This window comes from Dermacentor albipictus, chromosome 6, assembly GCF_038994185.2.
Source record: "Dermacentor albipictus isolate Rhodes 1998 colony chromosome 6, USDA_Dalb.pri_finalv2, whole genome shotgun sequence".
NCBI classification, from domain to species: Eukaryota; Metazoa; Arthropoda; class Arachnida; order Ixodida; family Ixodidae; genus Dermacentor; species Dermacentor albipictus.
Window position 1 is genome coordinate 119827394 of NC_091826.1, and position 14850 is coordinate 119842243.

Here is a 14850-nt window from a genome sequence, read left to right on the forward strand (position 1 = left end):
AAATTACAATACATTGCTCTGTTTAAGGCCTTCGAAAAGTCAATGAATGTTGAATCAGGTTAAAGTTGGGAGCTAATTGCAGCCGCAAAGTCATGAACTATTTCTAGAACTTGCGTGCAAACTCCTTTGCGGAACCCGTGTTGTTTGTAGTGAGTCATAATTGACCAATTCAGACGTACGGAATTAATGATTTGTTAACCATATTTATTTATTTATTTATTTAAAAATACCTTACAGGCCTCAAAGTGAGGCATTGAGTAAGGGGGGCAGTACATAGAAAATACATTGAATACGAGACATCTATAAACCATATCTGTTTACAACCTACAACCAAAATACAACTGAGATGAAAAAAGAATTATTTAGATCACGATTCACTAGGGAAAAGAACAAACATAAAAAACATAATATAATAACAAGGAATAAATCACACATATTGTTTTCAGTGAAGTCGTGTAATTAATAAAAACAGTAATGATGAAAAACAATGACAGAAAAGTTACGGACGCGACATTCCAACGAAACGGCAAACATCGCGACATAACAGTAATAATGCGAAAATAAGCTGAAAAAGATAGTGCAAGTATAGAAAGCATTGTGCGACAAACGTAAAACTTCACTTTCCTTTAGTCATCACGGAATGAATCCTAGTTAGATTGGCTTGCAATGCTGTCCGGGAGCGAATCCCATATTCTGATAGCACGAGGAAGAGCAGAGTAATGGAATGCTTTTGTAGACCCGTAAAGGCGGGCATAGCTGAAATGATTATGAAGCCTATGTGACGTGGAGTAGTGTCGTTTCAAGCATGCGGGTGTTCGAGTGGAGTGAAGGAATTTGTGGAACAGTGATAAAAGGGCAATGTCTCGGCGAGTGCTCAAGGATTGTAATGAAAGCTTAAGTTTTATTTGTGTAACACTAGACTGGTAGCTGTAATCATTCATGATAAAGCGCCTTGCTCTATGCTGGATCCGTTTTAGCGTTTCAATTAGGTATTTTCGGTGAGAGGACCAAATGGGAGATGCATACTCCCAGCTTGGAGCTTGGGACGAACGAGAGTTAGGTAAGCTAGCTTGCGAACATTTGAAGGAACACTTCTTAAGTTGCGTCGCAAGTACCTCAACAATTGGGAGGCATTAGCTGAAATGGACGTGATATGCTCTGTACAAGAAAGATTTGATGTGAATAGAACCCCTAGATACTTATATTGTGTAGCTGTTGTAACAGTGTAATTGTTAATATGGTAGGGATACTGTCCGACTTCCGGGTAAAAGACCATGTTCCAGATATATGTTCCATGTACTTACAGCAGGAGCTGGTTAGCGAAATGGACCGATACATGTTAAAGCTCAACTTTTTAAGCGCTTTTATTTTATGCATAGGGTCGTCTTGTATATACTTATCTAGTCTGTTGGTAGGGTAAATATTTGCAGAGACGCGGTGCGTATTTGGTAAAAGCGCCAATTGTTCTGCATAACGCCTTAAGAACTTATTAGAGATGTTTTCCGGTCCTGAAGATTTTGTGACATCCATTTGCAGCAGCAAGTTCAAATTTTTTTTTCACTGAACACTGCTAGTGCCATTTTTATCCTCGAGGCTAAGACATGTTCTTTTTCTATAGGAGCAGTAGAGCGCGTGAATATCGACTGAATATAGGCATTGAATGCATTCGCTATTATTAGTGCGTCCTCAGTAATTTTACCATCATTTTATAACTGAATCGCAGAACTTTCAGGCCTGGATAGGTAGCTGCAAAGTGTTTGTGGATGTTGTGCCATGAAAGTTGTCGGCGCAGTAGAAAAAGTGTTACACAAGGACGTTTTGCGGCCTTTAGTTCACTGGCAAGTCTGAGAATGTCGTCCGGATTACCTAGGTTTCGGCGCATGCGCTGTACTTTTCATACGAATAATGCTTGTTTCAAATGTTTTATTTTAGTTGGGATAAAGTTATTTTCACAGAACGCACTGCCTTCGTTAAATTTCTGCCATAACTTGTCTACAGCTTCGTATTTTTTTCAGATTGAAGCTGTCTAGTAGCGATCTGTCCAACGTATAGGGAACCGCAAAGGTTGATGTAAGCGACGCAAGTTTCGCCGATGACGTTCTTTTCAGGAAATCAGCGGACACTTATTGCGAAAGTGGGAAGGGAGACGATGCATTGCTCAGCTGAGAACCATCGTAGGTGAACGATCGTAGAACCATGGTTAGTAGCCGCCTTAGCCAGTCAGCTATACAGTACCTTACTTGTTTGAAATTTTGACATGGTAGGGCTCAAACTTTTTCCATTTTATTGCACATAAAGATTGGCGGCTCCCGACACTGTCAAGGTTGGTCGTCGCACAACGCATCCTCCTCCTTCTCCCCCTTCTCCTCCTCTTCTTCTTCTTCTGCTTACTCTTTCTCCTCTAACTTCACTATCCATCCCAACCTCCATCCACACTTCGTTCACTCGAGAATGGGCAACCCTACGTGGAGTTTATTATTTATTTTCTCTACGCCATGACCGATTTTCCTACGTTATTCGAGCCTCGGATCAACATTTGACATAGGTTGCGGCACGCTTAAATGTCATATCTCGACAAGTGAGGCTGCTGCTGCAACAGCATTGGACTGAAATTGGTTGCCGTTGCATGGAATATTCACGCGTACTTGTAATGCCAGAAAGTGTAAAAAAAGAAATCAAAATGAGCGGTGCTGTACGACAGAACCACTTCATCCTCACGTGGGCCGAGAAAGGGCCAGATGAGTGCTTTTCCTTCGGCGCGGAACCAACAGGAAATAAAATGAAGGCTCCAAGAAACGAAAGCAACGCCCGGAAATTTGTATAGGGCAGCACCGCGAAGCAGGCTTGAACGCCATTAGTGAGATGTAAAGACCCTGACGGCGCAGAAAATTAGCCTTGTCTCTGGCGTAGGTGATCGTGGAACCAGAGCCTGAAATTGGTTTTTAGCGTTAAGAGGAAGCTTTACCTCGAGCGGTACTCCGACGCTGCCTGTTCGAAGAAACGTAAAACGCAGCGGTGATTTAATGGGACAGCTCCTGGACCAATCTGAATGGAATCTGTTGCCCTTGAGAGAGAATATCAAATTCTAGCGACTGTTGGAAGCGAATGTTTTTTTTTTTACTTAATGTGTGCAAGTTTTCATTATTCTAAAGATTGATCAATATAGAAAGATCGAAGCCCACAGTTTACATATTCGTACCTGTGCCGGCGTGGTTGCTCAGTGGCTATGGTGTTAGGATGCGGAGCCCGAGGTCGCGAGATCGAATCCCGGCGACGGCGGCCGCATTTCGATGGTGGCGAAATGCGAAAACGCCGTATACGCGTAGATTTAGGTTCACGTTAAAGACCCCTAGGTGGTCGAAATTTCCGGACTTCTCCCCTACGGCGTGCCTCATTATCAGAAAGTGGTTTTTGCACGCAAGACCCCATAATTTAATTTGAATTTATTGTACCTTTGCATCAAAGGAGATATCGCATTTATATAAACTGTGTACGTAAGAGCATCCAAAGCGGACAAATTTGCTGTACAAATATACCACTCAGGTGATCGTGTAGTAAAGTTTGCAAAAGTTTTGCATAAGTCCCGCTTACAAATCAGTCGAGTATTTCTAAGGAGCGTTTTGTACATTAATTTTATCCACTTCGGATATGTTATTAGGCGCACTCTAGGGAATTGCGATATCGTTTTTCATAACTGAGTTACGGATTGTAAACTTGATAGTATCGTTTTTTTTTTCTTTTGCAATAAAGACTACTTATTAAACATTAATGGTCTAGATTAAAAATGCGCACAATACATTAACTGGATTTTAACTCTTTCTTTTAAATGAACATACTTGTATCAAATCTGGTGCAGTGGTTGCCCAGAAACTTGGCTTCTCCGTTCCCATGCATTCCGATAGGGGCATAGTTCTAATCTTCCTCTTAAAAACTTCACGTCGTATCCGGATACATGGGCAAACTTGAAGTGCCAGCAAGAAACACGAACATTTTAGGTGCATTCGTGGAATGATCTATTAGAAATAACGGATTGTGCGTCACTTACGCTTTGAGAGGAAGCTTTACCCCAGTGTCCATTGCTCGCCAGATATATCCAAAACACATGAATGTTATCATTAGAGAACTACTTGACCAATTCCGAGGAAATGTTTTGCACGTAGGAAAACGAGCTGCATTCCACCTACTTTAGCATGCAAAATTATGGCTACGGCCTCATAGGTATGACAACAAATTGCCGAAAGTCCGTAGGAATAAGGACAATTCAGATAAAAAGGTTGCAAATCCGCGACTTCAGAAACCAGAAAAAAGTTCGCAAGCGAGTTTACGGCATGCGTGAAATTTTCAAAATATTAGCACGATTTTTTTTTCGAACTTGCTACTCACTAATTAATGGTAAATTGCAGAACCACGCATAATACATCAACTTTGTATTGCTTAGATGTCGCATCTCCTGCAGCCTACACTATTATGACGGTAATTGTCATGCTGAATTGCAGAGTTATGAAGTCATGCTCGAGTTTCCGGGCGTATCTCGACATTCTTAATTTTTTTTTCTAACTGAATGTGATTGCCTTATTAAAATGTTCCTCTTGCCGTCGGTGTTATATGGTAGTGAGTACATTATCAAATACAGGGCCTCTAGCTGCTCTGGATGGCCTCGTAAAAATAAATTTATTAATTCAGTACCTGTCTGTGGACTTCAAGTACATTTGGAATCTCCGATATGGCCTTCTAACCATATATACTCGTACACGGTAGAATAGCACTCGGAAACCAATTTATTTCATTCGGCCTATTTTAATGCGCACTACACTGAACGGGATGTCTTTCATTTAGAACCTCTATAAACAACAGTCGATAAATATACAGCATCTTGAATACTAGCACAGGGGTTCCCACGTTCTCTAATATTGATATAGCAGCTCCTGAGGTAAGGCATCCTGCTAAAGTCAAACATAAGTAGTCTATCTATGGAGGCATATGTGCGTTCACGTAATATACGCGAGTTGTGTTAAGCCAGCCCGCGCAGAAATAATCTTCACTCCCTTCGGCACTTTAGAGAGTACAGCGCATTACCATCGGTTATCTGGAAGGAAGAGGTCCCTGTACGGCTGAAATGATTGATATTTAATCGCGATGTAGCTGGCGCATAGAGAGGCCTACTTTGCTTAGCACTGAGAATGACGCATATTGGCACTAGAACAACATATTATGTCATCATCATCATCATCATCAGCCTGGTTACGCCCACTGCAGGGCAAAGGCCTCTCCCATGCTTCTCCAACAACCCCGGTCATGCCGGCCATGCCGTGCCTGCAAACTTCTTAATCTCATCCGCCTACCTAACTTTCTGCCGCCCCTTGCTACGCTTCCCTTCCCTTGGGATCCATTCCGTAACCCTTAATGACCATCGGTTATCTTCCCTCCTCATTACATGTCCTGCCCATGCCCATTTCTTTTTCTTGATTTCAACTAAGATGTCATTAACTCGCGTTTGTTCCCTCACCCAATCTGCTCTTTTCTTATCCCTTAACGTTACACCTATCATTCTTCTTTCCATACCTCGTTGTGTCGTCCTCAATTTGAGTAGAACCCTTTTCGTAAGCCTCCAGGTTTCTGCCCCATACGTGAGTACTGGTAAGATGCAGCTGTTAAAAACTTTTCTCTTGAGGGATAATGGCAACCTGCTGTTCATGATTTGGGAATGCCTGCCAAACGCACCCCAGCCCATTCTTATTCTTCTGATTATTTCCGCCTCATGATCCGGATCCGCCGTCACTACCTGCCCTAAGTAGATGTATTCCCTTACGACTTCCAGTGCCTCGCTGCCTATTGTAAATTGCTGTTCTCTCCCGAGACTGTTAAACATTACTTTAGTTTTCTGCAGATTAATTTTTAGACCCACTCCTCTGCTTTGCCTCTCCAGGTCAGTGAACATGCATTGCAATTGGTCCCCTGAGTTACTAAGCAAGGCAATATCATCAGCGAATCGCAAGTTACTAAGGTATTCTCCATTAACCTTTATCCCCAATTCTTCCCAATCCCCATATTCCCAATATTTCCCAATATTTCCCAATATTTTTTGCGATGACGACGCTAAAGTATGGCTTTTGGTGAGGACACCTACATTGATTATGTATTATTTTTAAGCTTCTTTTTTGATAACGTATTTTTTTCATGCCGCCTTTATGTACGCCAACCCGTTACCCTCCTGAGACTCTTCATATGTTAGAAGGTCATTTCACATCGACATGTGCAAAACGTCAGTTTGACTAAACTGCGCAAACTACGATGCTCTACGGGAATGTATCACATGGCATAACCATTATCTCGTGAAGGGAGTGCTGTAGTCTCCAGCGTATGGCTCCATGCGTCTCTTTTGGTGGTGCAGATCTCCTCCTCGCCTTTCCCCTTGAAAAAATTACGCCAAGTTGTTATGCTTTTTACATAACTCAAACAATGAAACTCATGCTCTCTTTTTTTTTTCCAGTGGTGCTGAATCTCAACTTAGCATCCGTGCACAAGAATACATTGTTTCTTGAGCGCAGGAGTTAAAAGGGCACCTAAGAGAAAGCTAATTTGTGCTAAATTACTTGTTCATCCTTCTGCTATAGCGAAACATCAGCTCTTACCATCACAGGAGGTCTAGTAAGAAAAAAATGGGACGACGCTGGCTGATGTTCGCGCACCAGCTCCCCACGGCGCCGTAGTTTTTTACCATCGTTTGCACGAACCTCGTTAATTACTGACAACGTCATGCCCTAAAAGATTCAAAGACTGAATGGGCAAAGCTTCGAAAAAAATTTCTATACTTTGCCACAAGGGCCCAATTAGGAGGATTCGTGACGTAACACTGACGTAGTGGTGCTGAGGCTCTGGGGCGAAAACCAAGAACTTGTGCCTTCGTAGTATCTTCTAGCAGTACCACGAAGCCAAGCAAAACAGCCTCTAAACAATACTCTGTCAGTCATAAGTGATTCAGTGTTCCTCTTTAATGTTTCTGTAAGGAATGGAAGCAAACAGTTGGGTGCATCATACACACCTAGCGCCATGTAAGTGGACGTCTCCTTTCTGAATCCAGCTCAGCTGCGTGTTTGCAAATGTCCCTGGGCAGGGCCTTACATTTATCAGTGTAAAATAAAACATCCAACAGCGAGGACGAGACTTCTTGTTCCGATGTTCTGTTAACTTTGCTGCCGTACCACTGCATAGACGTCTTACTGCCTTTTATGATATAGTTTGAAGTTTCCATGCGTTATAAAACATAAGGTACCCGTATTCACAAAGAGCTCTTACCCTAAAAGGATTCGTGCCAGCCAATAGCGACGCAGGACATATTATTAGCGAAGGTGATCAACCAATGAAAAACAGCACTTACGAACGAAAAGCTCTGTGTATTCAGCACCAGGGTATTTGGATACCTTCGGCAAATTTTCTCTTCTGCACAGTTTGAAGTTGGTCGGACAACACGCAATGTCTTTACCGGTGCGCTAGGTGTCATAATTTCATTGAACTTCCGTAGCTAGACGAGAAGCAGAGAGTGGGGAGTGGCTAAGTAAATCTTGCCTGTAAAAAACGGGCATGCAGGGTTACGCACTCATGTTTGCAGCAAGGACCTAGCAAACATTCATAATGAAAGAGACATGTACACTGGACGAGCGCCGGTTGACATGTAAGATTTATTTCCAGAAACAATTTATATATCTTGCCGTCCGTGTGAAGGACGCCGTTCTGTATTAGAAGCGTGCGTTGTTTTGGCTTATGACCGCTATAGCAACACATTTTCGATAGTCTTAAAATTGTTCTTCCCACTGGGCCATCAGCCACCAAAATGTGCATGCCCAGTAATTTTAGAGCGCAGCTCTTGGGCGCCCCTTTTTACGACGAGCGTCAGCATCGGCATCGGTGGCGTCGGCGGCGTAACCGAGTGAACGAGCACGGCGAAAGATGAAACACTGAACGCGGAGACCAATGAGAGGGGGCCCCTTCAGTGACGTGCGCGCGAGAAACTGGTGTCATGTGGACCCACCTAACCGCTCGATGCGTACTGGTAACTGGTCTCAGCCGTACTGCTCGTTTCGTGCCATCGTCTGCTCGCGTCAGCTCTGTCTCGCGCTTGTTTCGTTTGCTTGGTTTGGTCTCGTTGGCGCTTGTTTCCGTTGGCTTGGTTTGCGATTGTTCTCTAATCAGATTGCATGCGCAATGCGAATCGTGCAGTACTTTTTGGAAGCCACGTCTCAGCAGCGATAACACTGGGACCCTCTAAGAGTCGGGTATAAAAGCCGACGCACCTGACTCTCCCGAGCACGACCTGACCGGGGGAATATTTGAGCGTGAAAGACTTGCCTGTGCCCAAGTCCGCCAAAGATATTCCCAGCTTTGTGGGCTCTGTTCTTATTTTCGTCTGTTTGAAAAAAAAAAAATTGCAGTGATTGTGAAGCCACTCGCAGATCTTTTCAAACAAGACTATTCTGTTACGTGGAGTTCTGAACTAGCCGCGGCTTTCTCCGTGCTAACCGCACTCTTAACAATGCGCACTCTTTATTTTGGTCCACTTTGACCCATCAGCCAAAACCGAAGTCCGCACTGACGCGAGTAGTTAAGGAATAGGCACTGTCTTGGCCAAATGTCATCGCGGAGCCAAACGCGTCATCACTTATGCCAGCAGGCTGCTGTCAACATCGGTACGAAATTACTGAATTACAGAGCATAAGTGCAGACTTTCGCCCTTATCTGTTTGACCGACTGTTCACAGTAGTGTCCGACCACCATGCCCTCTGTTGGATCGCCTCTTTGAGAGATCCTACAGGCACACTCGCACGATAGGCATTGAGCCTGCAAGAGTACACCTACACGGTCGTATACAAGACACAAAGATGCGGATTGTTTGATCCGCTACTCTGTCGCCTACTGTAACTCTTCGCGCACTGAATCCCTGGACTGCATCTTTTCCGTGAGCCAGTTGCTTAACATCGCTCACGAACAGCGTCGGGATGCCTTTTGTTTTGTTGATCTTTTGTTCGGACTTGAACTAACTTTACCGTAGTACACATTTCTTGCTTCCCCTGCAACCTCAACTAGTGAATATGCACGCGACGCCATTACATGGGCTGATTACGTGTGGAATATAACCCGTAGTTGACATAGTGCTTCCCAGACAATCACAAGCGCCATTACGACCAGTGACACCGCAACGAGCGTTTTCCTCCAGGTGCCCTCATGCTACTATGGACCCCCTCGAGACGTCTGGGCCTTTCTGAAAGCTCCTTTCTCGCTACACGGGCCCATAGTGCGTCTTTCGACAAGTGACTGACGTCACGTACGAGATTACGTCCTGCAGTCCCACTAGATCTCCTGTTCCGATGTCCACAGACGTCGTCCCTGTTTCGATAGTCAAGCGTTACCCCCTCTCCTCTGCTGTGGGTCTTTACTGGCGGCGGGCCGGTGCTTCTGCTGCCGGGTGTCATGCTGTGTGCTGCCCCAAGGCGATGATGTGGGGACTAAGAGTTAATGGAAAGTACGGCGCTCTGACTGATCTGAGGATGGCGACGTGTATTGCTTGATGTTGGCAGGCTTCCATGTTGCTCGGTGCTTGCTACCCCTTGTACATACACGCTGAATATAGTTTTCCTACTGCGTTTCCGCGTAACAATATCATCATCATCATCATCATAATCATAATTTATGGTCCTTTAAGGAGCCCTTTCCGGGTATTACATAATTTCAACATATTACGATACTCGTATGTTAAAAAAGGATTATTTATTTATTTATTTATCTATTTATTTATTTATTTATTTATTTATTTAAACTTTGCGTATAGCAAAACAACTTACTTTTCCTTGCACCATGGTTGCAGTGACAAAATTCACAAAATTGCGTAAGTCCTACACACCGTTAACCGGAAAGACCGTTATATATGCTATAGGTTGGGACAGTTTAACGCCAAATTTGCTTCAACAGCTCCACTACCATGTTCGACGAATAGTCATATTTGTTTTTCGGTATCCGTGCTGATAACAAGTGTTTTTTTTTCATATTGTAACTTGCTTTCATGTGCACAAGTTCACCAAATAAAAAGCTAATTCCGTGGTTCACAGTTTTATTGCTGTATTACGCATTCACTGTCACTACTACGTGACATCTGGTGGAGGTGCTAGTGTTTTCATGTACCGAAAGCCCCCGCAATGCCGTGATCCAAGCCCGAACCACAAAAACAACGACTTCGCCAAGAGCCAGCGAGCTAACCGCAGGCTGCAAGGACTGCCCTCAGAACAGGGACGTTTCCCTGAGACGACCAGGAAGATTGTTACCAAGTCAACGACCCCAACAGCAGCGCCATCGTCCCTCATCATGCTTTAATAGCTGAAGGAGTCACCTTCCTACTGTGGAAATTCGTCGGAGAATCCGGAAACCTCGCTCGAGACTTTCGAAAGGATCTCGGTCTTCAATAACTGTACTTCTGAGGATAAGCTGCACCACATGTAGTTTTCCTTGGAAGATGCCACGAGGACACGGTTCGAGAATTGAGATTCCACCCTTACAACGTGCGACCGGTTCGCCAGTAACTTCCTGAGGACTTCACGAGCATCGTCCGGAAGGAAAGGGCCCAACTTCTATTGAAAGCCCGAGTGCAGCAACCTAACGAGAACGTTGCCGTCTTCACGGAAGAAATGAGCTGTCTATTCCGGCACACTGACCCGGAAATGTCCGAGGAGAAGAAAGTCCGCCTACTCATGCGGGGTGTAAAGCAAGAACTTTTCGGCGGAAGGATACAAAGCTCACCGAAGGCCGTCGAAGAGTTTTTTCGCGAGTCAACCAACATCGAGAAAACACTGCAAATGTGAAACCGACAATTGAACCTCAGCAAGAACTCAACAAACTACGCTGGAGTTCAATCACTGGCCACCGACGACCTACGTGATACGATCAGACCGGTTGTGCGGGTGGAGCTTCAGAAGTTGTTTCCTTCATCATAGCCTCAAGTGGTTTCCATTGCCGACGTAGTACGTGAGCAGCTCCAACATTCACTTGTAGTCGCTCAGCTGCAAGCGATGCCGTACGCCGCCGTAGCCCGCCGTAGCCCGCCGTCACATTACCCCTCCGCGACCCCGGCAGGGCCCGGTAACTGCACAGTTCCGTCGTCCATCACCAACGTCACCAGCACGCCAATTCATTACCTCACGCAGTATTCCAAGGAAGACTGACGTCCCGACCACCGTGCGCTTTGCTATCACTACAGAGAAGCGGCCACGTCTACCGCCGGTGCCCATACAGCGAAATGCGACTGCGAGGGTTTGCCGTCAACGCATCGCGTCCGCAGCAACGTGAACGCCCACGTTATTTCGCCGACTACCTCGCCGCCAATCCATGGAGAACTCGACGACTATCCCGTTCACCGCCACCACGCCACTACCTGTCCCCGCAACGGCGACAGCACACTGGCCCAGCCCGAGGATGGTCCGTCAGCCGATATCCGGAAGACTGAAAGCAGCAACCTATATAGGGGCGGTTGCTGTTCTTCGAACTGGCGAAGATCCTCCGCCGCCTACGAAGACGCCGTACAGACTCTTTCGACGACGTATCAACGAGACGACACCATGCCGACGAATCCTGAAAGTCAAGAATACGCCGACGAAAGACGACCTGGCGACTCGATGTTCTAGCTTCAGATCAGCACGACGCAGCCATGATCCGACACCAAGACCTAACGGCAACGCAAGACAAAGAGCCACCGGCCTCGACGTGTTTCTTGACGCCCAGGCAGTAACCGCCTTTGGATTTTCCTTGGACTTTGCTGCTTTGTACTTTTTCTTTGATGTTTCGTTACTTCTTGTTGAATGAGTCCACTTTTTTTTCGCTCTCCTTTTTTGTAGCATCGCGATGGTGCTTTTTAAGAGTGGCTCACGTCGAGTACCGACACGCGTATTTGTTTGTCGGGTGACCACGTTTCATCGTCTAACAAATGTTATCGCTCAGCGCAGGACGCGCCTATCGTAAGTTTCTGGAATGTTATCGATGGTTCTATGAGCTGTCTGTTGTCACTGAACCACGTTTACTCTGATTGCACCTATGCACGACGCGAATGGCGTAGAACTTTCTGGAAGACCCGTAGGCACCAGAGCTTACTCTTACGCGTTTGGCCTGCTGATCAGATTTTCGACAATCGCCGACCGTGTTCGCCGCTATTGCTATGCCTTGAGTGTTACTTGCTCTTTTGGGCACAAGTTCGCCTAGCGAAAAGTTAGCTCCGACATTCGCAGTTTTACCGCTGCATTATTCACCGTCACTACTACGTGGCAATATGTCAGAAGGCCTCGAACATTTTATCGACCTGCATATGTGAATTTTAACGCATACAGCTTGTGAATTGTGAATCGTGTTTCTAGAGAAAAGCAACTCTAATAATATAAAATAATTAAACAGTAGGCGAATTCCGGGGCATCCCGCGCTTTAACCATGATATGATTATTAAGCAAGCCGTAGTGGAAGACTCTGAATTAAGTTTAACCTCCTGGTGTTCTATCGCGTGCTCCCAATGCATGCTACACGAGCATTTTTGCAGTTCTTCCCCAGCGAAAGGCAGCCGCCGCTGCCGGGGTTCAATTCCACGCCCTCGGGCTATGCAGCGCAGCGCCAGAGCCACTATGCCACCACGACGTGTAATATATAAGTGAAACACTTGACAAAAGTTTTAGTGAGTTCGTGACTGAGGAGTATAATACTACACTAGCACAGAAGAAACATGTACTGAATATATACACTGACAGATGAGTACAGCCTTCACAGCGCTGATAGCACGTGCAAATGTGCAAGAAAGATGGCATCTGTGTCAAAAAATATTGCTAGCTTTCTTTCACAGGAAGCATTCTCATTGCATATTGCGGCAATGTATCTATTGCAAAGCGCAGCGTGCTGCCCCATATTTGTGTATAACGTTTGGCATAAAAATGGGTACGATCTTCCATAACGAAAGGGAATATCAGCTGTGGAAGAAGGGCGGAAGATGAAGTTTCCCGGTGCATAAAAGAAATATGTTAGTTCCCCTCGCAATGGCATATTAATAAGTGCGCTCTCACTTTCTTTCATTTTTTCCCTGTTTCATGAGAGGGACACTAACTGTTTGCGGCACACAACACGTATGAATGCGAAAACTGTCAAGTGTGCAGATTCTTCCTGATGCAATATTATTTTGCGTCGTCAAAAGCCTTATTTTGTATATTACCTGTAGACGTGATAAACTGCTAAGCATGAATTTCATGAAGTTCGAGATCAGAGCAATGTCATGACACCCGCCATAAGGCTCAAATAAGCGTGTGTACTAAGGACACTATCGTTTCCTCTCTGAAGTAGGCTCCACGAACAAGGTTCATTCAAATGATTTTATTGTGCGTCATTCAAGAAACCGATTATAAATAAACACATATGCGCTAAACAGCCTTGAGCTTACAACAAACTTCTTTGTGTTCTTTTCTTGGCAGAACTGTCATTACTGTTCACGGTCCTGAGTAGAGCAGCATACATAATTGGTTCTTCGCCACGCGTACTAACGCACACGCTCTCGCCTTCTCTGGAAGGACAACAATGCGCGAGCTATAAGCCATTAAATGTGCAACCGCTTGTTAAGCCCACCCACCATTAAATCAGCGCGCTCTCTTTCACCACACCTTCGAGAGACATGCAAACAGGGCGCTTTTCTCTGTTCTCCTTGATTCTGTAAGTTTCGTATCGGCAAGCGTCTAGCCCACTCCGAGTGGACGATGATAAGATAAGCGATGGGCGACCGCATGCAGGTGTGAGTCGTTCATGTTGTGGCGCAAGCGGCGGGCAACGAGACCTCACGCAGACCTCTGCTGTGCAATTGCTCGCGACATTGTTCCTCCCATTCTTACCCTTCGCTCGTACGAAACTGACGTGCCGCAGTCAACCAGCCGTGGTGCCTTCCGTGCGTGCTGTTGCCAAATAGTGACGCATGATTGTTCGGCGCGCGCTGTTTGGATACGTCAATCTGCTCTGCCACACACTGGGGTAATGAGTGCACGAACACCCGATGGCCGCAGGAGGGAAGGTTCGTATACGACAAGCTCCTTCAGTCTCTATATTGACATGAATCTTAAGCTTTCCTTAATTGGTTTGGTCATCCATTAGCGCACAGGAACCTCTCCGTCATTGCGGAGATATCGGAAAAAATAGCTCAGATGAAATGGAATGCGCTACGTACTAAGGATCGACATGTCAACGTCTATGTTTAGTTTGAAGTATGTCACACAAACAAGGCAGAATTTTTAAACTGTTTATAGGGAAGGTCAGAAACTCGGTGGCACTCATGGTATAATTGCAATTGGACGAAAACGATCCTTATATTTTGCGAACGCTGCTACGCCGCCAGTGATTCTGTAACAATCGATTGGATTCCATGCGTGCGCAACTCGTGGTGAACTAAGCGATGTTCTCCTCAAATTACAGCGTTGCTGTGGACAGGTCACGCGTGTTTCGCGATAAAGTTTAGTTTCTCTTTTTTTTTATTGCGATAAAGGCTTGCCCTTAAGGTATAATTCTTGGAGCGTGTATGTGTATTATATGTGTGCTGTGAGGCCTGTGTTGTGTATGAATTGAAGCAGTGTTTTGCGGAATCTGTTGTCAGGTATCCAGCGGTCATAGGTGGTTGTCACACTGTAGCGGAGGCCGCTACAGTGTTTCTACAGTTTAGTTTCTGAGCAGCCCTACAGCGCATCAGGTTAAACAGAATATTGAGCGGTGGGCTGCTTGCACATACTTTCGCGAGGCCGCTACAGTGTTTCTACAGTTTAGTTTCTGAGCAGCCCTACAGTGCATCAGGTTAAACAGAAT

General features: G+C 45.2%; 1 protein-coding gene across 6 annotated transcripts in view; it reads left to right on the forward strand.

Annotated features, from left to right (window-relative positions):
• The window catches only part of LOC135913786 (putative protein kinase C delta type homolog), a 725274-nt gene that overhangs the window by 185624 nt on the left and 524800 nt on the right, over window positions 1–14850 (forward strand). For 2 of the 6 annotated variants that reach the window (XM_070541302.1, XM_065446434.1), the window contains exon 1: window positions 14017–14068. The exons of the other annotated variants lie outside the window; for them this stretch is intronic. In XM_070541302.1, the coding sequence (XP_070397403.1) occupies window positions 14032–14068 (37 nt within the window). In that variant the 5' untranslated portion in view covers window positions 14017–14031. Of the gene's footprint in view, window positions 1–14016; window positions 14069–14850 lie in introns of those variants that run through there. 6 annotated transcript variants of the gene reach the window in all.